Source organism: Pimephales promelas, chromosome 20 (assembly GCF_988280905.1).
Source record: "Pimephales promelas chromosome 20, fPimPro1.hap1.1, whole genome shotgun sequence".
Taxonomy (NCBI): Eukaryota; Metazoa; Chordata; class Actinopteri; order Cypriniformes; family Leuciscidae; genus Pimephales; species Pimephales promelas.
The window spans coordinates 221,922-246,032 of NC_142788.1; the positions used below are offsets into that span (position 1 = coordinate 221,922).

The 24,111-nt window shown below is 37.4% G+C and overlaps 1 protein-coding gene across 1 annotated transcript in view; it reads left to right on the plus strand.

The window, feature by feature from the left end:
• Window positions 1-23,598, plus strand: part of LOC120486291 (deoxynucleoside triphosphate triphosphohydrolase SAMHD1-like) — a 48,778-nt gene extending 25,180 nt beyond the window's left edge. The window contains exons 2-16 of the mRNA XM_039682223.2: window positions 9,823-10,015; window positions 12,764-12,858; window positions 13,339-13,499; window positions 13,772-13,887; window positions 17,195-17,266; window positions 17,430-17,461; window positions 17,555-17,704; window positions 17,787-17,887; window positions 18,009-18,117; window positions 21,193-21,284; window positions 21,406-21,518; window positions 21,674-21,810; window positions 21,887-21,979; window positions 22,116-22,220; window positions 22,414-23,598. Of these exons, the coding sequence (XP_039538157.2) occupies window positions 9,928-10,015; window positions 12,764-12,858; window positions 13,339-13,499; window positions 13,772-13,887; window positions 17,195-17,266; window positions 17,430-17,461; window positions 17,555-17,704; window positions 17,787-17,887; window positions 18,009-18,117; window positions 21,193-21,284; window positions 21,406-21,518; window positions 21,674-21,810; window positions 21,887-21,979; window positions 22,116-22,220; window positions 22,414-22,557 (1,608 nt within the window). The 5' untranslated portion in view covers window positions 9,823-9,927 and the 3' untranslated portion in view covers window positions 22,558-23,598. The remainder of the gene's footprint in view (window positions 1-9,822; window positions 10,016-12,763; window positions 12,859-13,338; window positions 13,500-13,771; window positions 13,888-17,194; window positions 17,267-17,429; window positions 17,462-17,554; window positions 17,705-17,786; window positions 17,888-18,008; window positions 18,118-21,192; window positions 21,285-21,405; window positions 21,519-21,673; window positions 21,811-21,886; window positions 21,980-22,115; window positions 22,221-22,413) is intronic.
• Window positions 23,599-24,111: the final 513 nt, after the last annotated feature.

Here is a 24,111-nt window from a genome sequence, read left to right on the forward strand (position 1 = left end):
GTAAAATTAAAAAAATAAACAGGGTGCGCTTTCAGATCATTGTCTCCGCAAACATCTTTCTGAAACGCGTCTGAAAAATGAGCTGTAACCCATTAAATAGCCCAGACAGCAAACTGACATTGAATCAACGTGGAAACGACGTCTCTCATGACATTGAAACAACGTTGATTTGCTCATCGAATTAACGTTGAACCAACGTCAGACGCGGCATTCTTCAAAGCTAAATGAAATCGAAAATTGGTTTGCATTCATAACGTTGAAACAACGCGTTGATTTCAAGTTGATTTTCCGTTAGTTTTGAAAGAATGACGCGTCTGACGTTGGTTCAACGTTAATTCGATGAGCAAAACTATGTCAGATCAACGTTGTTTCTATGTCATATTTCCACGTTGATTCAATGTCAGTTTGCTATCTGGGTAGTTGTCACAGAGACACGAAAGATCTCTCTTTATGAAGCTGAAATTCTCTTCTTTTAAATAAAGTAATTTATATAAAAATCAACTATTCTCAGTTGATGTAATCTGTATGAAAAGATGCCAGTCTTTTCCCTTTCACCTCATTATAGCGTATGACATGCTAATGTGAACCGGCCTGTGCTATTCAAACATTAATGTTGAGGCAAGCCATGAAAACACCCATATATCAGCTCGATAAAACATCCAGTTTATCACAAATCTAACCTTTACCTGGTCTTGCTGCGCTGTGAGGAATAATACAGTCATAATAATCCTGGAAAAGTTACCTCAGTTACCCGTTTCATTTCGAGGAGGAGCACACGGATGCAGCTGATGCAGTCAGTCATTATTCTTAAGTACTTGTTCTAATCGCGTTATTGAATAGTATCTGTAAACTGCACAAAGACCGCTTAAATATTGAATGCGCACACAGAGCGCTCATTCACTTTCGCTCCTACATTAGTAAGACTATATAGACTACTGAGATTTGTTCTATACTGATCTGTAAAACCAAAAAGACTGTTTAAATATGTGGGTGTGTGAACGAACGAACAGATGCATAGCCTACTGTTACAGACGAAATAGATTATAAAGTTTTTACTATAAAATAAACATCAAATAAGCTTTAGTTAGACAGTTTCTGCTCATATGTTAAATATATAGTAGGTTTTGTCAAAAATAAACTAATCAACTGTTATACAATGCAAGCTAATGCAATGCACATATCTAAATAATGAATCCTTAACTTTGAATTATGTATGATAAAACTGTATTGGCCTACTCTAAAAATAATACTTTATATGGAAAAAGAATTTTCTTTTCTTTTCTTTTTCTTGTCTGACTCACCTGAATGAAAGGCTCATTATTATGCGAGTCTTTGTCTCTCAGGTGAGAATCACCTAATTATTCATGATGAGGGCTGGCCTGTTCACGCCCATTCGCATATTGCCTTGGCAAACAAAAAATATTTTTCACAACATAACCCAATTCACAGTTTTATGTGAATGATTTGACAGGATGATTTTCAGATCATTGTGAATAAAAAACTCTAGGCCACAACATCCATTAGTCAAAAGTCTTCTGGACGCATATTTAGTATGTGTTTTGTGGCCTTATTTTAGAAACTTTCATTTTTAGTTTTAACAATAAACACGCATAGACAATATTCTCTGCAAAATACAAACATGTACATACATGTTGTTCACATATTATGGTAGCCCTGTTTGTGCTAAATAGAGTGTAATTTCACCTGTGCCATTAATATGTTTATAAGCAGCTGAAAAAAGTACAAATGTCAGGGCATGTCAGAACATCTCAAGGACCCCAAATACACCTTGGTCCCCAGGGGGTTAAGACAAGGTACACAGCAAAATCCCCAGTGACTAAATTAACACTGAAAAATGTGAATTTTATAAACTCTGAGCAGAGTGTTAATGAGTTAATGAGATAATTAAATGAGTATTGAGTGTTTATTGAGCATTATTGAAGACACCTGATGTTAACAAGCAGAATCACTGAAGGAGAAAACTGATTTTCTTAGGGGGCTTTTACACTGGGCTCGTCTGCTGCGGTTCGAGCCTGAGCGCGTTTGTTCCCGGCGCCCCCCGCAGCGTTGGTCTGGTTTCACACTCAACTTGATTCTATCGAACCCTGGTGCGTTTGCGATCATATTACGTCATCGCAAACGTGCACGGCGCATGATAGAAAACAGAACGCGGGTCAATATTGTGTTTTTGGATAATTTGCTGATATTATGTGCAGTTGAGTGAAGAATACAGGTTTTCTGTGCGTGTGTCACATTAGGTGACTAGAAGGCTGAAATTGTCTACCTTGATGCAATGTAAGTCGCTTTGAATAAAAGCGTCTGCCAAATGCATAAATGTAAAGGTTCAGAATTGTGTAAAATATTACATGTTTTGTTGGACGATCATATGACACTCAAACTGTTTTATTTCAGATCAGTGCATAATTTGTGGGTGCCATTTATTTCTTTATAATGAAAGTTTGGTTAATCATTTGGACTGGAGCTTGATCTTTGTATGGGCTCAGTGAAGTTTATATTGTACGTAATTTACTCTAAAATTGTGTCCTTTACTTTTTATACAACCTGTATTATTATGGTGGTTATCAGTGCATTACAAAGGTATTTATGAGTTAATGAGATGTAAGTGTTGTCCCGTAAAGGTTATTTCTGTATTTATATGGTAAATTGCTGGGAACCATAGCTGATGTTTTTCTACCACACATTTAAGACCGGCTGATGTTTATTTATTATTTATTTCTGTTGTAATTCAAGTCTAAAGTAAGGATGCCACCAGGGGCGGAGGGCCAATCGGGAGAGTCAGGAGATTCCCAGCTGGGCCGGTAGTGTTTCGAGGCTGCGAGGGCCGGTCTGATAACAGCGCTAGATCTTTTATTTAAAGGGTTAGTTCACCCGAAAATGAAAATTATGTCAGTATTTACTCGCCCTCATGTTGTTCCAACCCCGTAAGACCTTCGTTCTTCAGAACACAAATTAAGATATTTAAGATATTAAGATCGCTCCGTAGGCTTCTTGAGGGAATGACTCGAAAAGTCATTAAAGACATCGTTAAAATAGTCCAAGTGACTACAGTGGCTCAATCTTAAGATTATCAAATGACGAGAACACTTTTGTGCTCAAAAACAAACAAAAATAATGACTTTATTTCAACTATCGGTTTATTTCTCCCTCTGCGCGAGTCAGGTTACTAGTTTAATAGTGTAAGCTTCTGTTATTGTAAGTCACACGCATCACACACATGACCAGCGTCGGCCAATAGTGAGCCTACGTGTGAGTATGCAGGAGCGATCTTAATATCTTAAATATCTTAATTTGTGTTGCGAAGATGAACGAAGGTCTTACGGGGTTGAACAACATGAGGGTGAGTAAATATTGACAGAATTTTCATTTTTGGCTGAACTAACCCTTTAATAGTGCACTAAATAAATGCTTAGCTAACTGGAGATGTTTTATTTTTATTAGGTGCTTCTATGCAATGTTTCAAAACGTGGTGAAATTGGAAAATTTCACAGGTTTTCTTTACATTGTGTTTTTGTCCGTAAATTTAAGTCCCGTAAAACATAAAAGGTTGTCATGCACCATGTTTTTTACCATAAATTTCACCATTTTTAATTTTTTTTTTTTTTTACAGTGTGTGAATTTTAATAAATTTGTAGGCAAGCAATTATTTAAAATAAAGCAATATATGAATGTCAGGCTGACAGGACCATTAGTTTTGCTTTATCAGTAAATGAGTTGATAATGACAAACTAATCGAGTAGAAGAGATTAAATCGTCGTTTCACACAATCTATGATCAACATGTTGTTAACCCATAAAAAGTTTTATATGAATGGCCTGAGACATTTATAAGTCCAAAGTATCTTTTAAAACTGATCTAAAAACACAAACACAATTTACATAATGGCAAGAGACAACACATAACTATGTTTCAGACCTCTGTGGACAAATAGGACAGTAATGTGTGTCCCTTTTACAGAGGTGTATAGTCCAAGTCCTGCCGTATGTTTATTCCACCCATAAACTCAGTCATCTGATTTCTTTTCTTTCTTTTTTTTTATTTAACAGTAAGACATACAAACAAACCAACATAGTGCAGTAGTGAGCAATCTTGTAAATCCATAATTCCAGCAGTGACAAAAGAGTGATTTAAGTGTTTGATCTAAGTGTGTATGTGACTGGGTGTGAGTGTGTGTATGTGTGTGTATGCGTAAACAAAGTAACCATTTATTATTTATTACCATTGTCATTACCATCACCACCCCACTCCCCACCACCATTATACTGCCAATATTGTGTTGGTATATTTTTATTTCCATCCTTCCTCCTATGTAACAATTGCCATTGTCAATCCTGCTATTACGTCCCGCGTCTAGGGGAATATAAGTCACCTACGAGGCGTAATAAATTATTGGGTTGTGGAAATGGAATCCCAGGACGTATCACTCCGGTCGAGAATCAAAACCTCAAACACAAACCTTAAGCAAAATGTAAAGAATTTATTAAGGAATAACAAGTGAAATAAAGAGCAAATCTTCAGGGTGTCCAAAAGGCCAAAATAACAAACAAAACGAATATAAAAGAAAAGAGGGGAAATTAATAACCTAATCCATTATCAAAAGAAAATACATTGATCTTACCTAACTCCCTGCTCAAAAACAGAGGTCAAACAAGATCGAAATAAACAAGGCAGGACACCCCTACACGCTCCACTTTGTTAAGTTGTTTTAAACATAAGAACAGGATTCAGATGGACTAATTAAAATCTCTTAAACAATATTTGATCATCGGCCGGAGGAGGGATTCTGGAGCTCTCAACCCGCGTGCAGCCGAACCAACAATGAGCTCCTCGATCAATTCCAGCAGCGTCCTTATAAAGTCCACGCCCCGGCTGGACAACCAATGGCGGCTTACAACCCCGGGTTGGTTCACCTGTTTCCTGTTTGAAATTAAAGCAACAAGAAAGAAAGAGGGGTAGAAAAGAAAGAAAATACAAAAAGAACAAAGCAATAAAACAAACCAAATCACAGGTCGTAACACCTGTACAAAATAAAATATGATATAATAAGATAATATAATATATAAGATAATATAATATAAGATAGCCTTAACCCCACATCTCATCAGTCCCTATCTTTTCCTTTTCCTTTTTGTGTGTGTGTGTGTGTGTGTTATGTGCAATGTCTAAGGTGCATTAAAATAGGGTGTACAGTGCGAGAGTGTCTCAAATTGGGACAAAGATGCTGTCCCGCTGAAACCACTTCTCGCCTGTCTTGCCTGCCTCGCCAGGTGTTTCCATATATACTTATTCCTTCCTTTTTTATTTTTCTTTCCCTATTCTATGTTGTGGTGCATTAAAAACCCATGAAGAGATAAGGGGGAAGTTATTGCAATAGTGAAGAGTGGTGATCACAACGGTGAGAGCAAAAGACAGCAACAACAGCAATTACAACAATGAAACAACAACAAAAAATAAAAGTGAAACTAGCAATCATAACAGTGACAGTAAAGATAGTAATAACAGTGATGACAGAGACATGTTCAAACAACTAAAATGAATATTCGTGGATTGATTAAGAAGATGGGAGGAGTCGGAGTTAAGAACAGAGAAGGGATTCATAGCTGTAAGAGGTCAGAAAGTGTTGGACGCAGAGGTCAGTTTCAGATGTGTAATTATGAAGGGGAGATGCCAGTTCCATTGCAATGAAGTCTGTAATAAGATTTTTCCAAATGTTAATGTGTAATTTATTTCTGGTTTTCCAGTTCATGAGGATAGTTTTCTTGGCGATGGTTAGCGCTATGAGGAGTATTTTAGAGTTTATAGTTTTATCAGTGATTATTGTGAGGTCCCCCAGCAAGCAAAGGGAAGGCGACAATGGGATGTGGCAGCCAACTATAGTGGATTGGATAGTGATTGTGTGACCTCTTCCCAAAAGTGTTTGATTGGAGTGCAGTGCCAGGTTGCATGGATGTATGTATCTGTAGAATTTTAAATGCAATGTGTGCAAACTTCTGATGTGAAACCCATTTTAGCTAATCTATTGCCCGTGTAATGTGTTCTGTGAAGTATTTTGTAATGTATTAACTGAAAATTTGCATTTTTGGATATGAGATAGATATTTTTACAGATTTGGGTCCAGAAGTTGGCATCGGGGGCTATTGAAAGATCATTTTCCCATTTTATTGTTGGTAAGTATATGGACTGAAGTTGATTTGAGATAATTTTGTATATTTTAGAGAGCAGTTTCTTTGAAGAGGAAATGTTGACCATGTCTGATATTGCCGGTGGAAGTTCTACATTTGTATCTCTGATGTTTATTTTTGTCAGGACAGAAGATTTGATTTGTAGGTATTTTAAGAATTCGTTGTTCCCGATGCCATACTCCTGAGCCAGTTGTGGAAATGGTTTAAATGTGTTGGATTTGAAAATATGCTTAATGTGGGTGATACCCCTTTCCGCCCATGTGTGAAAATTCAATGTTTTTTTATTGCTTATAAAGTCACGGTTGTTCCACAGTGGAGTGAGGTTAGATGGAGCTAATGTAGAGTTTGTGATTTGGTGAAATTTCCACCAGGCTGTCAGAGTGGCGGCTATAGTTACTGCCTTAAAACATGTGTGTTGTTTGATTGATTTGGTGAGGAACGGTATGTCAGCTATATTTAATTCTTTGCATAGTGATTGTTCTATATCTAGCCATATAATATCAGATTGGGTGGGGTGAATCCATTTGTATATGTATTGCAGTTGGTTAGTAATATTGGAAATTTGGTGCTTCTAGTCCTCCTTAAACCTTACACTTTTGTAGTGTAGTGAGTTTTATCCTTGGCGTTTTATTTTTCCAGTAGAAGTGAGTTATAATGGAGTCTAGTGATTTAAACCAGGTGAGTGTGGGGTGGGTTGGAATCATTGAGAATAGGTAGTTAATTTTTGGTAGAATCGTCATTTTTATTGCTGCTATCCTGCCGATTATGGAGATTGGGAGGTTGAGCCACCTGAGCAAATCGTCTTCTATTTTTTTTAGTAGTGGTGTGAAGTTGAGTGTTACCAACTCTGACAGTCTGGAGGAAATCTTAATGCCTAAGTAAGTGATGTGATCATGACAAATAGGTATTGGTGATTGATGGGGTGCCACATCCCATTTGGTTTTATGTAAAGGGAGGATGGAGGATTTATTCCAGTTTATTGCATAATCGGATATTTTTGAGAAGGACTGGATTGTTTTAATTATTTCTTGAGTAGATGTTAGGGGTTCTTGTATATATAGTAGGATATCATCTGCATAAAGTGAGATTTCATGTATTTGTTGTGGTGTTTCAATACCTCTGATTGCTGGGTTTTGACAGATAGCTGCTGCTAAAGGTTCAATAAAAATGGTGAATAGGGATGGAGAGAGTGGACGTCCCTGCCTCGTCCCCCTGTGCAATCTGAAGCTTTGTGATGTTAGTCCGTTCGTTGTGACTGTGGCCGATGGTGATGTGTATGAAATCTTGATCCAGTTAATAAATGACTCTCCAAAGCCGAATTTTTGTAACGTGGTGAATAAAAATTTCCAGTTGACCCTGTCAAAAGCTTTTTCGTCTAATGTGGCAATGAGAGTATCTTTCTGTTGTGTTGATGAGTAATGCATTAAATTTATAATCTGCGGGTATTATTAGATGCATGTCTACCTTTTATGAAGCCAGTATGATCAGGATGGATTATATATGGTATAATTTGTTCAATTTGTTCAATCTAATGCTTTGCTAATAATTTTATGTCGACATTTATAAGTGAGATAGGACGATAGTTGGATGTGAAGGTGTGGTCTTTGTTAGGTTTAGGAATGAGTGATATAAGTGCTGTATTCATGTGGGAAGGGAACTTTGCATTGTGTTTTATTTCTGTTATTGTTCCGCTAAATAGTGGGTATAAGGTTGACCAAAAATGTTCGTAGAAGTCAGCAGGGAAGCCATCTGGACCTGGTGCTTTATTATTTTGCATGCTTTTCAGTGCGGAGTGAAGTTCTTTTTCTGTGATTGATAATTCTAGTGTGTTTATTTGTTCCATGTTGAGTTTTGGTAGAATGATGTTATCGAGGAATTGGGTTATATCTTCTTGGTTTGGGTCCAGATCAGATGAGTATAATTTAGTATAGTAATCTTGAAATATCTTGTTTATCTCCACTGGTGAATTGGTTAGCTTCCCTGCCGAGTTTCTGATGGAGGTTATAGCTGTTCTTTCTTTATTTCTTTTAATTTGACTGGCTAAATATTTTCCGGATTTATTGCTATGGTGAAAAGTTTCTTGACGGAGCCTGTGAATCAGAAATAGGTTTCTTTTGTTTATTATTTCATTAAGCAATTTTTTTTCTCTAATTTCTTTATAGGTGCTTTCTGATTGATTATTTGCACGTAAAATTTCTAATTCTTTTATTCTGTCTTCCAGTTGGACTTCTTTTTCTCTTTCCTTTTTTTGTTTATGTACTGAGTATGATATAATTTTCCCTCGTAAAACTACTTTCCATGTTTCCCAGAGCAGTGATGCTGACGACTTTGGAGAGTCATTCATTTCAAGGAAGGATGTCCACAATATATGAATGTCAGGCTGACAGGACCAGTTTTGCTTTATCAGTAAATGAGTTGATAATGACAAACTAATCGAGTAGAAGAGATTAAATTGTCGTTTCACACAATCTATGATCAACATGTTGTTAACCCATAAAAAGTTTTATATGATTGACCTGAGACATTTATAAGTCCAAAGTGTCTTTTAAAACTGATCTAAAAACAGAAACACAATTTACATAATGGCAAGAGACAACACATAACTATGTTTCAGACCTCTGTGGACAAATAGGACAGGAATGTTTGTCCCTTTTACAGAGGTGTATAGTCCAAGTCCTGCCGTATGTTTATTCCACCCATAAACTCAGTCATCTGATTTCTGTATCCTGCTGAAAAACTGATAATTATCAAATCTGAAAAACTGATAATTATCAAATCCAGGTGATTGGAACAAAATACTGAGATGAAATCCACCAAAGAGAAAAGAAGACGTTAAATCTGTGAAGATCTCAGCAACTCCACAAACAACATTACCACCTTCACTTATTACTAACCAGACCGACTTTACTTCTGTCAGACGTCTACAGAAGGTTTTACTGAGAGTTTTGTGTAGTAATGTTTCATTTGAAGTCACCATATCAGTGATTAGTGTTTCCATCTGTTGGGCTCTTAACTCTCATTATACCTCTACCCAGACAGCAAACTGACATTGAATCAACGTGGAAACAACGTCTCTCATAACATTGAAACAACGTTGATTTTGCTCATCGAATTAACGTTGAACCAACGTCAGACGCGGCATTCTTCAAAGATAAATGAAAATCGAAAATTGGTTTGCTTTCATAACGTTGAAACAACGCGTTGATTTCAAGTTGATTTTCCGTTAGTTTTGAAAGAATGACGCGTCTGACGTTGGTTCAACGTTAATTCGATGAGCAAAACGATGTCAGATCAACGTTGTTTCAATGTCAGTTTGCTATCTGGGTACTCTTCTTTGGCCATTGTGATGGTGTGTGTCAAACGTAATTACTGCAGTTAATAAAACTAAAGTGAAGTGAGATCAGATATTGATGATTTTATAATAATTATGAAATTCACTGATGTCTTTAAAATCTAACAATTATTTTGTCCCCTTAATGTATGTAGATCATAAGCCCTGTGTTACTGCATCGTGAGAACCAGTAATATAACAGTCAGTTTAAATCTTTTATCAAACATTTGTTCAATGTTTGTCTGAGACACACCCTTATAGTTTAATGATATCTTTCCTCATGTATTCCAGTGGGTTGAGCTGCTGGATCTATAAAGTCTGTACACAGATCTACAGATCTTTATTGCCACCTCAGCTGAGCTTTTAACAACAATCAAAAAGAAGACAATAGAGAACATGCCACCATCTGAAAAGAACAAAAAAACTCTTTCTGATATCAGGAAAAATCTTCAAGATCTAAAAAGGTCATATGAAGACATTGAAGGTAAGAAAAGACATGCACACAGCTCACTGTCTTATGATAATGTGTATATAATTTACTGAAGTTTATGTGACACATCCATCTCCTGCTTCTATATTTGTGTTTAGATTATTATTCATCTGTTACATGATTTACAAACCTGGAAAAAAAGTTCAGCACAAGATTATCGTTCAAATATAATGAGTTTAGTTAATACATACAAATAAAGTTATTTGTGTCTTTGGACCGCAACTTGACTTGAGATGACAAGAAATACAGTGAATGGAATAGATTAGGAAGCTCTTTACAAGAAAGACGTCAGAAAGGCATAACCAGAACTTGAACTGCTTGAACTACTTCCTAAAAATAGTCCCACCACTAAAATATTACATTAGAAAACTTGGAAACATTTATATTAGTGCTAAGATGAACACAAATACAAGTTACATTTTTTTTCTGGAGCTTTTTTTTCATTGAAGTCTTGCCCATGCCCTATTAATGTAATTTTTTATGTTTTCTTGCATTAGAAAATGCAAATGTGATTATTTCAAATATGTTTCCTTTTCTGTACGTTACATTTGCATTGCATAGTGTTTTCTGACGCTTATGGGCAGTGGTGGATCTAGAAGATTTTACATGGGGGTGGCATGATGTCTCGGTAGGGTGGCAGGGGTAGACGGTACATGGGAATCCCTGTATGTCAATTACTTTAACGAAACAAACACAAAAACACTTTTAAACTACAGTAGTTATAGTTTAATCATAGCCTTACACACTATGTTACGACCCTTCTTAGTTTATTTAGAAGGGGAACATTAATCATCCCTCGACAACTGCTAAAGAAACACTGGGAAGTGAGTGAGTGAAACCAAAGGCAGTAGAATATTTAAGGTTTCTTTTTCTTTATTGCTGGCCACAACCGGTCAAAATAGCTCTCCATAATATGTATGTACATCACACATCTTCATGAAGAAACAATTCAAACAAATATTAACCAATCAATAAAGTAACATAAACATACCAGCAAATTATGTATTAATTCTGGGAAAGGAAAAGGGCAACTGGACAGTGCCAACTCAAAGAAATTAATAAAAAGAAAACAATCTTTCTTACCCGAATTTAATCTAACCTAACTAATAAAAAATAAAATGTAGAAAAGAAAGATCTTCAACGTCCGAGACGTCGTATACTTCCCTACGCTAACTAACCAAAACAAAAATACAACAGTGGCACTTGTCCCTAAATCTAGTGTTTTTAAACAAAGAAAAAAACTACATGTGCGCAATGTATGTCACGTGACATCTTACCTGACCCTTTTCTTTAAATCCACTTTTAATAAAGCATCTTTACTCAAGTTCAGATAATGAGTAAAGGAGTTCAGGTTTAAGACACTCTAATTCACATGACAAACTTAATATAAACAAAATAATTCAATAATCAAACGAATGTCAACAAAAACGTAACAAAGGACTCAGCACACGGTTGCAGTTCACAAAACAAAAGGCTGGCCACACAATCGCGTTCAGGTGCTCCTTTTATAGTTCCCGCTTCTCCTGATGATCCCCGTGATTGGATCGCTCTTTCCCTCCTCTCTGATGACAAGCCTCCGAGATCAGCCAATGACCGTAACCAGGACAACCAATCAGCGCTTCTCTGCGAAAGAGAAAGTAACACGGCAGAAACACAGAGACACCCAAAGTCGCAATCTCGTGTAATCGCCTTTATTCGTAGCACACTACAAAGGTGTTTTAATCCACACCAGGAATAAGCCCAGTGCAGTGTTCAAATAAAACAAAACTGTATATTTTAAAAGTATTAAAAAAAGCTAAATGAAAATATTTAAATAAGGTACATGGAGCATGTAGCTAATAAGTAGCCTATATAAATATAAAATAAGAAAGATTTTATTTCGGAAGTTTTACCTTTTACTAAACATATTTAGATATACGGGAAATCGCAATGGAAGACGATTTCGATATATCTAAATATGTTTAGTGAAAGGTAAAACTTCCGAAATCTCCGTGTAAACAATGCGTGACGTTCATACGCACGCGATCACTTCCGGCGTCACGTTGGAGACGGTTCAGTTCGGTTCAGTTGGACATCTGATTCAGAGCAGTTCGACGGCTGTTAACAAGAGGTAAAACGATATAAATACTGTTGGTTTTCTCACACAAACCGCTCGTTTCGTGTCTTAGGCCATCAATGTGTACTTACATTTACGATTCATTAAATCATGTTTAATTCGGACTTCTCTGTGCATGCACTTTGGCAGTAGTGATGCATAATTAGAAAACACACATCACACTCACTTTGCCCAGTTCGGACCCTCCAACTGCGGAATTGTGGCAAAAGATTTCCATTAATGTCAATGTGTAAATTTTCACCGGCCTTCCGTTTCACCCTGCTGGTGAACATCACAGATACACTCAGTTTCAATAGAGCAACTCAATATAGACAGTCGGCCCTTAACTATGCGAGTCGACGCCTGCGCTCCTCAGTCGAGAGATTCGGACTAAAATAACTTTTGGTGCAACTCAATATAGACAGTCGGCCCTGTCCGTTTTGGTGGGCTGAAAAGCCATTTGTCTGTGCAGGTGCACGGGTTTCAGGCCAACCAATCAGGCTTCAGTATTCGAAGAAAACAGGAGTTTTCCCCATAAGAGTCAGAAAACACTGATGCAATGCTCAATCCCGTTATCTCAGGGAACCGTGGTTACAGTTCGTTAGTAACCGGAGTGATTTTACACTGAGAATGTCATGCTTTTCCAGAGCCTAAGAAACAAGAGGCATGGGAGATTATTGAGGAGGAATTGAAAGACATCCTGAAGAAATACTCCTTTGACTTCTCAAAAGAACAAATAAAGGTAAACTAACTACTCAATTAAAATTTTTTGCTTATGATGTATTTTCACATTTCACTTCCTCCCTGAAGGAACATATGAGCAGTTCTGCTGAGATGCATTAAATTGTTGAATTGCAATTGTCTACCATCACATTGAAATGTTACGGCTCACGTGGTGTCTGTGTATAAATGTTTCTTCCATTACAGAAAACACCTTTCATGAAGAAATTGCAGAAATGTGTGCTGTACTTTTTGATTTTTCAAACAAAACAAAATCAACCAAGCAACACTTAATTTTTAAGTGAATCATTCCTTGGAACAAATAGGTTGAGTAAATGATTCAATTACTCACGTGTCACCAGTCAGGATGCATTGATGAAACGGTCTGTGAATTCAGCAGTGAAATGATTTTTGTAGGTCACAAAATCACTTGTCAACAACATGGTTTTGTACATGTTGAGTCGAATGTTAATGCGATGAACTGTGTTTTGAAATCCTGTAGATTTTCAACGACCCCATTCATGGTCACATTGCGCTGCACCCCCTGCTGGTGAAGTTCACAGATACACCTCAGTTTCAGAGACTCCGTCACATCAAACAACTCGGAGGAACATATCTGGTGTATCCGGGAGCTTCTCACAATCGCTTCGAACACTCACTTGGGTAAGAAAAAAATTGTAAAAAATAAATAAATAAATAAATATAAAAAGAATGTTGGTCGTTAAGTAATTGTATTTTAAGTTAATAATTTTAGAGATTTAAAATGAATATTTTAAAATAATTTGACTACATTTACACATTCACGGTCCTCTGCTGTTGATGTTTTTGCATAACACGTACTGTAAGTTAACAAATTAAAATGTGTTTGCGAGATTCCGTTTTCTTGGCATAAACTGTGGTGTTTAGGAGTGTGTGTGTGTGTGTGTGTGTGTTAGTGTGGCGTATTTAGCTGGTTGTCTGGTCAAGATTCTTCATGACAATCAGCCAGAGCTCAAAATCACCAAACAGGAGTTCCTGTGTGTTCAGATCGCTGGACTATGTCACGACTTGGGTGAGTAGTACTATGTCACAACACGCCAGTGTAACGGAGGCCAGCTATCTTCCTTGTTGAACGCCTGACTCTCATTCCGGAGACCTCAGAGTGGGTCGAGTGGGACTGGGTGGAGGGGTTACAATGGTGCCGTGACCCGGGTGGGAGTGAGGTTTACAACAAGTTTAGATAACTCATTTCATTTGAGGAAACCGATTGCCTCAGTTTTATAAAGTTTCTAAGTTTATAAAAAACAATAGTAATGAGTACTCTGAACTTATTTTATTCGTGTTCACATTCGAGGTGGTGGTGGCGCAGTGGATAATACACATGCCTTTGGTGTGATCCGGGTTCGAATCCACTGTGAGACACCAATGTGTCCCTGAGCAACTTACACTTAACACTTAACCCCTAGTTGCTCCAGAGGCGTGCGACCTCTGATATATATATAGCAATGACAATTGTAAGTATCCAGCCTGGAACTTGTGCTTCCTTTCAGAGGTTTTCAGCAATAAGTCCAATCGCGTATATCAAACTTTGATACTCTTGAAGTCATAAATTCATAAATATTCTATCATTTTTGCCGCTAGCTCGATGCTAGCTGCCATTCTGGATATCACGTGATGTTTTCACATGATGGTTTTTGACCAATTACAGGCTGATCCGTCGTAAACATTGGTGTGCTTCATTACGCATGAACCAAGCGCTGATATAGTGGAGAGAGATCGAGACGCACAGAGACGCGCGTTTCACAGAGAAACTGGATGTAAATAAATATGGCCTTTTTTGATGCCATGGCATGCAGGATGATGGATTTTCAGGAGAACAGCTTTTTGACAGATGAGGAACTACAGGGGTTGGACAATGAAACTGAAACACTGGCCAATTTTGGAGTTTTCACATCTATATGCCTGGCGGCCAATCTTCAGAGTGAAGCACGGGTGGATCAATGATGGTTTGAGCTCCAATATCATGACAATCCTGATTGTATTTGATGGACACGACACTGCCGAGGACTACCAAACCCTTCTGGAGGATCATGAGCACCTGATGCTCAAACCGTGTATCAGCATGATCATGCACCAACACACACAGCAAGACTTGTGACAGAAGGGTTTGATGAAGATGAAAGTGACGTTGAACATCTCCCATGGTCTGACAGTCACCAGATCTGAATATTATCGAGGTGTTTTGGAGGAGCGAGTCCACCAGCATCATATAGTGACCTGGACACTGTTCTGGAAGAGGAACGGCTCATAATCCCTCTGGTCACTGTGAAGGACTTCTATCTGTCAATTGGTGCTGTATTTGGATGCAAAATGAGGCCCTCACCATTCTAAAAATTATTGTGTTGTAAAACCAGGTGTTTCAGTTTCATTGTCCAACCCCTGTAGATTACCAGGATAGACCCAGCTGAAGTGCCATTTATTTATTTACTGTAAAAAGTATTATAGTAGAATAAAAGTAGTATAAAAGTATAAAAATAATATAATAAATAAAAGAATAATAAAATAGAAATGCAAAGCCTGTGATGTGGCCCTCTGTGTGATTGCTGATAGGATCTGTTTTGAGGCTTGGCACCAGTGAATTTCATGAGGCCCCAAACGCCTGGACTTCTTTTGGAAAAATGTCAATAGTTTTGGTTCTGTACAAGTTATAATGTTTATTCCTGTGCTCCAGGACTTCAAAGACAAGAACAAACTATTTTCCAGAGGAAATTTGATTAGCTTTTATTTATTTGTGTGTGATTTCAACAAACATTTGAGTTATTCAATTTCCGATTTATTTTTTCATTTGTCTTTGTGGTCCCATAACTTAATTTTACATTCAGGTGACATCAATGCAACACAAATATGCTGAAAGTTCAATTTGTCCTGAAAAAAGAGGTGTGTCATTTGTCTGTGCACCAAAGGGTTAATGTTTTACAAGCTTTTTTAGTAAATAATACCAGATGGAAAATTAATTGTAAAAATACCCTTAGGTCTCTGGATACCCTAACCCTAAATTTTTGAATAAAAATCTATTAGAAAGTGAGACATTGTAGCTTGATTTATTTTATTAATATAATTTTTTCATGACCAAAAGAACATTAAGCAATGTGAAGAGCCTACAGGTTACAAGCTTCATACATTAGAAAAATACAATAATAAAAAACAACAAAAACATTTTAATGGCTCGTTGTAAAGGTTGTTTCAGATCAACATCTGCAAGTGACCACTAGGTGTTGCTGTGGAGACTGGTGTCGGATTGATTCGAAGCCTCAACACAATATGGCACATTTGCTTGTACTGTTTCATTGCTTCACGAAGCCTCGATCTGCCTATCATTAGATTCCATGACAGTGAATGAAACAGACAGGATATAAATAGGCAGATACAAACAGTAGCTACGTTTACATGGACACAATCAGAATGAAATCAATACGATTGATCAATCCGATCAAGGTGTTTACATGAATGATAAATAAAGTGATCGGGTTGATGTGCGCGTTTATATGTCACAAGATTCAAATCGGAATTGATTTTTTGACATGTGCACACTGCATGAATATGCCACTGTTTACCCATAACTATTCTCCTATTGGTTCTTTATTTGTTTTAAACAACAGACTTAATATTTATCTGTCTCTGGTCATGATTTGGAGATGACGAGCATGAACCGTTTTGCCGTGCTGATTGTATTTATCACGCAGTAAAACCCTGCGCCCAAAAGTCGTGAAAAACAAACATCCAGAGCCATGAATTCTCTTTTGTGTACACATTTAAAGTTGCATAAAATAATGAAATAATGAATAATAAATAAATACAATGTACAAGAAATGCAATCCAAGGCTATAAAGCCATTTTCGCATTTCCACTTGACAAAACCATGCAATGCTGACGAATAAGGTAAGATGAATAATAAGAAGAAAAAAAAAAAACAAAAAAAACTTTTGGCTGTTTACACTGGTTTCTCTGGCTATTTGAGTAAATAAAAACATAATACTTTTACATTTAAATGTGAATTTTCCGTCCACCACCGAACTCTCGGCCGCCCCTTTTTTTAAATAAAAATTCTGTCGTCACCCATGCAATGATTTATGGGGTAGGATAGTCCGCGAAATGTCCATTTATGTATCCTTCCGTTCACGGGGAAACGAAAGGTGCATTTGCCTGAAGTGGTGGTGATGGTAAGGGTAAGATACCTCTGGTGGAAACTCAGGGAACACCAACCAGACTATGTTTTTTCTATTTGTTATCAAGTCTAAACTCACCCAAACCATTGTCAAATTGAGCATTGATTTATGATAACCATAACTAGAATCATCCAGTTTCTCCATATTTTTTAGGTCATGGTCCACTTTCCCATTTGTTTGATGGGCTGGTTATTCCTGAAGCCAAAAATATGAAAAAAATAAGAGGTACGTGTCTGTGGACATGCAAATTTCTTACTCATGTTATTGTTACATTTGGACATGCAGAACTCATGCCGTTGTATATGTATGTCTGGGAAATGAACCTGAAAGAGTGTGTTAATGTGCATTACATGACTAACAATCCACATGACACCTGCATTTTTCTTAGGCTTGCCTGATGACATCCCTGAGAGGTGGAAGGTCAGAACGGACACATTGCTCACACACACTCAGTGCCGTTGGCTTCTGTAATATGTATTTATGGTGTCATCTGTGTTTGTGTCTTTACTCCAGCATGAGCAGATGTCAGTGCAGATGTTTGATGACATTGTGAAGAGTCTGAAGACTGAGAATGAGAATGTGTTGAAAGAGCACGGACTGGATGATAAAGACGTCACCTTTATTAAAGAGTTAATCGAAGGGGCAAAAGTTTCAGATGCTGAGGTTCATACGGATACTTCATATGTTATTGATGTGTTTGCATGAATAAAGCATAATTTACATACAGCCTTTTCTTTTTTTTCAGTGGTCATACGAGGGCAGAGGTGAAGACAAATCCTTCCTGTATGAGATTGTGGCAAACAAACAGAACGGCATTGATGTGGACAAATGGGACTATTTCGCACGGTAAATTATTAGGCATTTTGCACAGATGGTACTGTGACTAAGAATCTATTAAAACTTTGAGCCAAATGATCATCTCATTTACATATCCTTTTTATATTTATATGTAATGTTTATTTCTCAGAGACTGTCATCACCTCGGCATTCGAAACAGCTTTGACCATCAGCGTCTGCTGAAGTTCGCTCGAGTGTGTGAAGTGAACGGGAGAAAGCACATCTGTTTCAGAGACAAGGTGCATGATTCAGTTATCACACACTAAAGATACTTGTATGGCATTCACAGAGTGTATTCAAGACTCATGTTTTATATTCAAAACTTCAGATAAAAAGTGGCATTAATTGTTGAATGTGAACAGTGCCTCATGGGAACTGGATCTAAGACTCTGGTGTTTGCACACTCTCAGAAAATAAAGCACATAATTCTACCTTTAGGGGTACAATGGCTTGTCACTGGGGATTTTGCTGTGTACCCTATGCCAAGGGTACAAAAACTGTACCCTTGAGGGTACATCCCCAGTGTTAAATTGTGTAGATACCTGATGTTAACAAGCAGAATCATTGAAGGAAAGAAAACTACTAACCTCAAGACCTTACACAATATTGCACATTTAACAGAAGTTTAGATGGTGATGTGTTATGGAATGTTTTGTTTCATGTCACATTATAGTGATCAGTATTTGCTTTAGTTGGGCTTTTGTACCCTTGAATTTGTAATATTATTTTGCTCCAGCTGTTCCAACTCTTGTTGTGGCAAGAGAAGCTATGACCTGGGCTGCTTTTCATGAAACCACCTTAAGCCTATTTTGATTACACAGACCATTGATTGCAATTGTTCTATGAACAAGTTAGGCTTAAAATGATTATTGGAAATGCATTTGTGGATGATGAAACTATAATCCTGCAATGTTCTGATTCACTGATTTCACCCAGTGTTATAACCTGATTATACAAAAATGCATTATTAAATTTTCATTACCGTAGCTAATTCCTGCAGTGCTTTAATAATCTAAAGGTTTCAAAATCACACATAAACACAGATCAAGAATCTACATATGAATCTCAACAATGGTGACAATCACACAGACGCTTCATGTTTCAGTGCATGAGGGGAGCCACCAATAAAAACACATCCATGGCTCCCATCATGCATTGCAACAGGAATAAATTATGCAGCTAGATTGTCCTGTAATTTTCATTGTTTGTTTCTATTTGTTTTTATTTAGCTATTGTTTTGTTTGGACTTTAGTAGCTTTAGTTTTGTGATGTTCAGAGTTGATCTGTTTGTCACTAGTTTGTTTATTGTCACCATTGTTGAGATTCTTGATGCCTGTATGTCTAAACGCAATTGCTTCTGTGCGCAAAGAAATGTCAATATTGTTCATATTGTTGTTGGATCTCAAACAGTTGAATTTCAGGGCTAAAATCACCAATGCTAAAATGAGTCAAGCATATTGTCAAATATTTGAACTCTGAATGACATCAGTGACACAGGTCACTACATAATGATTATGTTATTATCAAAACATAGTGTTTATAAAGCACATTTGTTACTGGAAGAGGAAACATGATCTGCTCACAAAGTTGGAACAGTCAGAGAAAAACTAACATTAAATAATGAAAAGGGTTAAGAGCTAAACTAAAGCAAACACTGACCACCATAATGGTGTCTTGAAACGGAAAATTATACAAAACATTACCGTCTAAACTTCTGTTGAATCTCAATAACTTTTGTAGATGTATGACCGAAATAAAGTCATACTGGTTAATAGGTGTGTAACGGTTCACAAAATTCACGGTTTGGTTCGATATGATACACTTGTGTCACAGTTCGGTTCGGTACGTTTTCGATAGGCCTACAGCAAAAAGAAAGAAATGCCAGAGAAGTGATTGATTGACTTGACTTAATTTTTTATTATATATTTAATTATATATATATACAATTTATTTATTATTTTACTTTGAGCAATGATGGAGCTATACTTGACTTTTCTTAAGAGCATATAAAACAGCTCCCTGGACAAAATGAAATGTTATATTGTAGTAGTTATAAAGAAAGGTTTATTTTAGTTCAGATTAACATTTGAGGGCAGCAATTGTATTCATAATGTCAAAATAAAACCGACGTGATGTTATTTGAAAGAAGTATAGCCTACTATTCCTGGCAAACTTTTTACTTTTTACAAAAATGACGTAATATTTATAAATTATGGACATCAAGTGTATCAAAAGGATGTAACGATATTGACGTTATCGCGGTGGTAAGCGTGTCTCGATATCGTCGTGGTTGGGTTACAATAATAAAAGGACAGGTGTCCGTCAAAAAGCAAGAGGATTAAACATAGTCCCGCGGAACAAATCTTAACTACATAGACCATGATCCTTTGCACTGCGTCGTCATACCAACCGTTGTTAAGCCAATAGGATTGGACGCGGCACGCTGTCCACACAAGCTCACAGCAAGCCAGCATGGCCGACAGCGATACTTAAGGAGGAATACCCCGAAGTTGAGATTGTGCTAGGCCCTGCAGCTTTTAAGTCAGATGTCTGGAAACATTTTAGTTTTGCCGTGTCAAAAAACGCAAAAGGAGAGCAGGTGGTGGACAGACAATGGACTATGTGCAAGCACTGCCACAGTAAACTGCGATACAACAAGGGAAACACAAGCCATATGCGAAGTCATCTGACAAAGAATGTCCTGTCCGGTCAAAAAACCCCGAAGGAGGCATTTTCAACAACTACGCCACACAACAGCGCAAGGGCTCAAGAAATCACGAGGTACATCGCGGAATACATAGCGTGTGATTTACGTCTCTTTTCTGCTGTAGATGGTAAAGGATTTAAAAGGTTAGTGACCAAGCTTGAGCCGATGTATCAAATGCCGTCGGGGGCTCATTTTAGTCAAACTGTCTTCCCTGCTCTTTACTGCGAAACACAAGAACGTGTCCTGTTGAACCTTGCATTGCTATTACCACTGATGGGTGGACTTCCAGAGCGACATGTTTTGACGAGTAAATGGGAAATGCAGAGTTACGTTTTACAAACTAGACAGCTTAGCGAATCACACACTGGCGTAAACATAGCCGAAGTCCTTAAATCTGCAGTCAAAGAGTGGACACTGTGAACACTGGAGTTCTTGCTTTGTACCTTAATCTTTAAAAGAAATGGTATATATTTACCTTTTAATGCTTGGGAACATACATGTACCTTGAGGTCCAATAATAAGCCCTATAGGGTACATTAGTGTAGGTTGTAGCTTGAGGGACAAAATTCGTACTGTACCCCTATCTCTGACAGTGTGTGTCTAACAGGAGGCAGATAATGTTTATGACATGTTTCGCACTCGATACACTCTCCATCGCCAGGCCTACCAGCACAAGATCGGCAACATCATTGAAGAGATGTGAGTCGAATATGAGATTTCACAATATTTCACCTGTTGCATAACTTATTTGTCTAACACAAATTCAGCATTAGACTGTGATTCTTATACATGTTTGAAACACTAACTTTCGGTTTGTTAGGTTTGCTGAAGCGCTCGTATTAGCTGATCGTGATCTTCATGCTGGGAAACCTGAAGATATGCTGAAGATTTCTGAAGCCATAAAGTCAGTAGAGGAATACAGCAAACTCACAGGTCAGCTCAAACTACAGGAGAAAAACATGGAAACTCAAAGCTGAAAGAGCTAAAGATATAAACCATAAACCAGGATAAACATATTCTCTCTTATGAAACACCTCAGCACATGTGAAATAAGACGTATAATAATAAATCTGCTGTTGTCGTGTCAGATGAGATCTTTGAGCAGATCTCGTCCTCCACTGCTGAAAACCTGCAGGAATCCAGGAACATCCTGGACAAGATCTCCAGGAGAAAACTGCCAAAGTTTGTGGGAGAATTTCGTCTGACTAAGGAAAAGATCTCAAAGGTTGGACAGAAACTGAAAAACACATCGATTTACTGATTGATTAACCCTATAAAACTGATGAAGCCTTTGAATTCAGGAAATCCTGACGCAATCATGGAAAGCCGCAGTGCAGAAGTACAGACCCACTGACCCGACTGTTTCTCTGAACGCTGAAGAATTACCAGTTTATGTAAGTTATATCTTATTTCAGTGCTGATTTACATATTTAAACCAGATAACGTGTGTTTAATGAATAGGATGCTGCTTTTTACACTGAAATAAAACAGAATTGTTTAGTGAATCACCTCATGTTCTCACAAGCTCAGGTGGTTGATCTGGATCACGGCATGAAGGACAAAAACCCCATTGAATTTGTCTATTTCTACAGCAAGAGGAATCCCACCAAAGCTTCAACCGTTAAAGATTTTCAGGTATTCATGACACTCAAACTGTTTTATTCCAGATCATTGCACAATCTTTCCCAATGGGTGCCATTTATTCCTTTATAATGTTCTTTTCGTAAACCTATCAGGAGCTTGAACTTGTTAGAGTAAATTAAGTACAATGTAAACTTAGTATTTTATATAAAACTCCTTGTGTGTGATATTTGTCTTGTATTGACAGTTGTCCAGTTTCCTGCCAAAGAAGTTTAATGAAGAGCTTGTCAGAGTTTATTACAGAAGAACTGAAGATAAGATGAAGGAGAAGAAGTTAGAAGAGGCTGAGAAGTGCTTTAAGATTTGGTGTAATGAAAATTTCCTCCAGTAATGTGTGTATGATTTATAATATCCAAAGTTTATGGCTGCAGAGTCAGTCTGTTTAAAGGTACACTGTGTATTTTATTAGCTGAAATCAATGTCTTTATTCAGAAATATATCACCTCATTGGTGTAAAATTACGTCTGGCAATGATCTGACGTATCCTGTAAGTGAAGATTTTTTTATCTTTATTCACATGGTCCAAGGAGGTTTCCATGTCCTTCTGCCATCTTGAAAAACTATTCTAGCAAAGAGGGACAAAAAGTAATCAACGCGTTTCCACAACACATTTTCATTCAGAGCCAGTGTCACGTGACTGAAACCAGCTGAAGCGGAAGAGGAGATCAGTGAGAGGCGCTTGTCTCTGCCCCGGTGAATTTGAAAGGCTGCGCTGCAGTGTGCTTATTATGCCTCTTCCTCTCCCTACCGTTGATCACCAACCAAATCCTAAGAGTTACATTACCTCTGCTCAGAGAACATTTGGTCCCTGTCTACAGAGCGGTGATGATTGGGCATTAATGATGAACACCTGCTGTTAACGAGCAGAATCACTGAAGGAAAGGTTGTAGTTCTTTATACCATGGTCTGGGTGAATACTCGATTCTGATTGGCTGCAGGGTGTCCGTTAAAAAGTGATAGAGTGCCTGTTTACCATTCGAAATGAATAAATAAATGCGCTGCCCACAACAGCTGTGAGTAACCATAGCAACAGGCAGTCAAAGTATCCGTTAACAATTTGCTCTATCAAAACAAACAGTTAGATATTCAGTTAGATATTACATAGCCTACTAATACAACAATGAGCGACTTGGTTATTTCTTTTAACATTTATGGAGAATATGACAACTTTGACGACTGGGATGCTGCTGAAAAAATGTAAATAAAACGGAGAAACGTCGCAAAGAAAATTACACCGTTGCCGCTCTGAATGAGACCCTGCGGGAGTTTTACGCAGCAGTACAGACAACCGGCAGGAGGAGAGTCCAGCGTTTCAAGCCTAAGAAGCCTGTTTGATTAATTGTTTTATGTGTAATAAAAAAAAAAACTATGCCTACCTTTGTGTTTCATGAAAAAAAAAATGCATTTTTGAACCTGAAGGGCTCTACAAGCTGAGCGGACTATAAATATCTCCGGTTGCTAAATAAACCAGGCAAGTTATTATTTGTAAAAACTAGACCCAGATAGCAAACTGACATTGAATCAACGTGGAAATATGACATCGAAACAACGTTGATCTGACATTGTTTTGCTCATCGAATTAACGTCGAACCAACGTCAGACGCGTCATTCTTTCAAAACTAACAGAAAATCAACTTGAAATCAACGCGTTGTTTCAACGTTATGAAAGCAAACCAATTTTCGATTTTCATTTAGCTTTGAAGAATGCCGCGTCTGACGTTGGTTCAACGTTAATTCGATGAGCAAAATCAACGTTGTTTCAATGTCATGAGAGACGTCGTTTCCACGTTGATTCAATGTCAGTTTGCTGTCTGGGGATTTAGCCTAATTAAAATATAAGGGTGATTCTCCAACTATGGTACTTTTTAGACCTGGACTTTTTCAG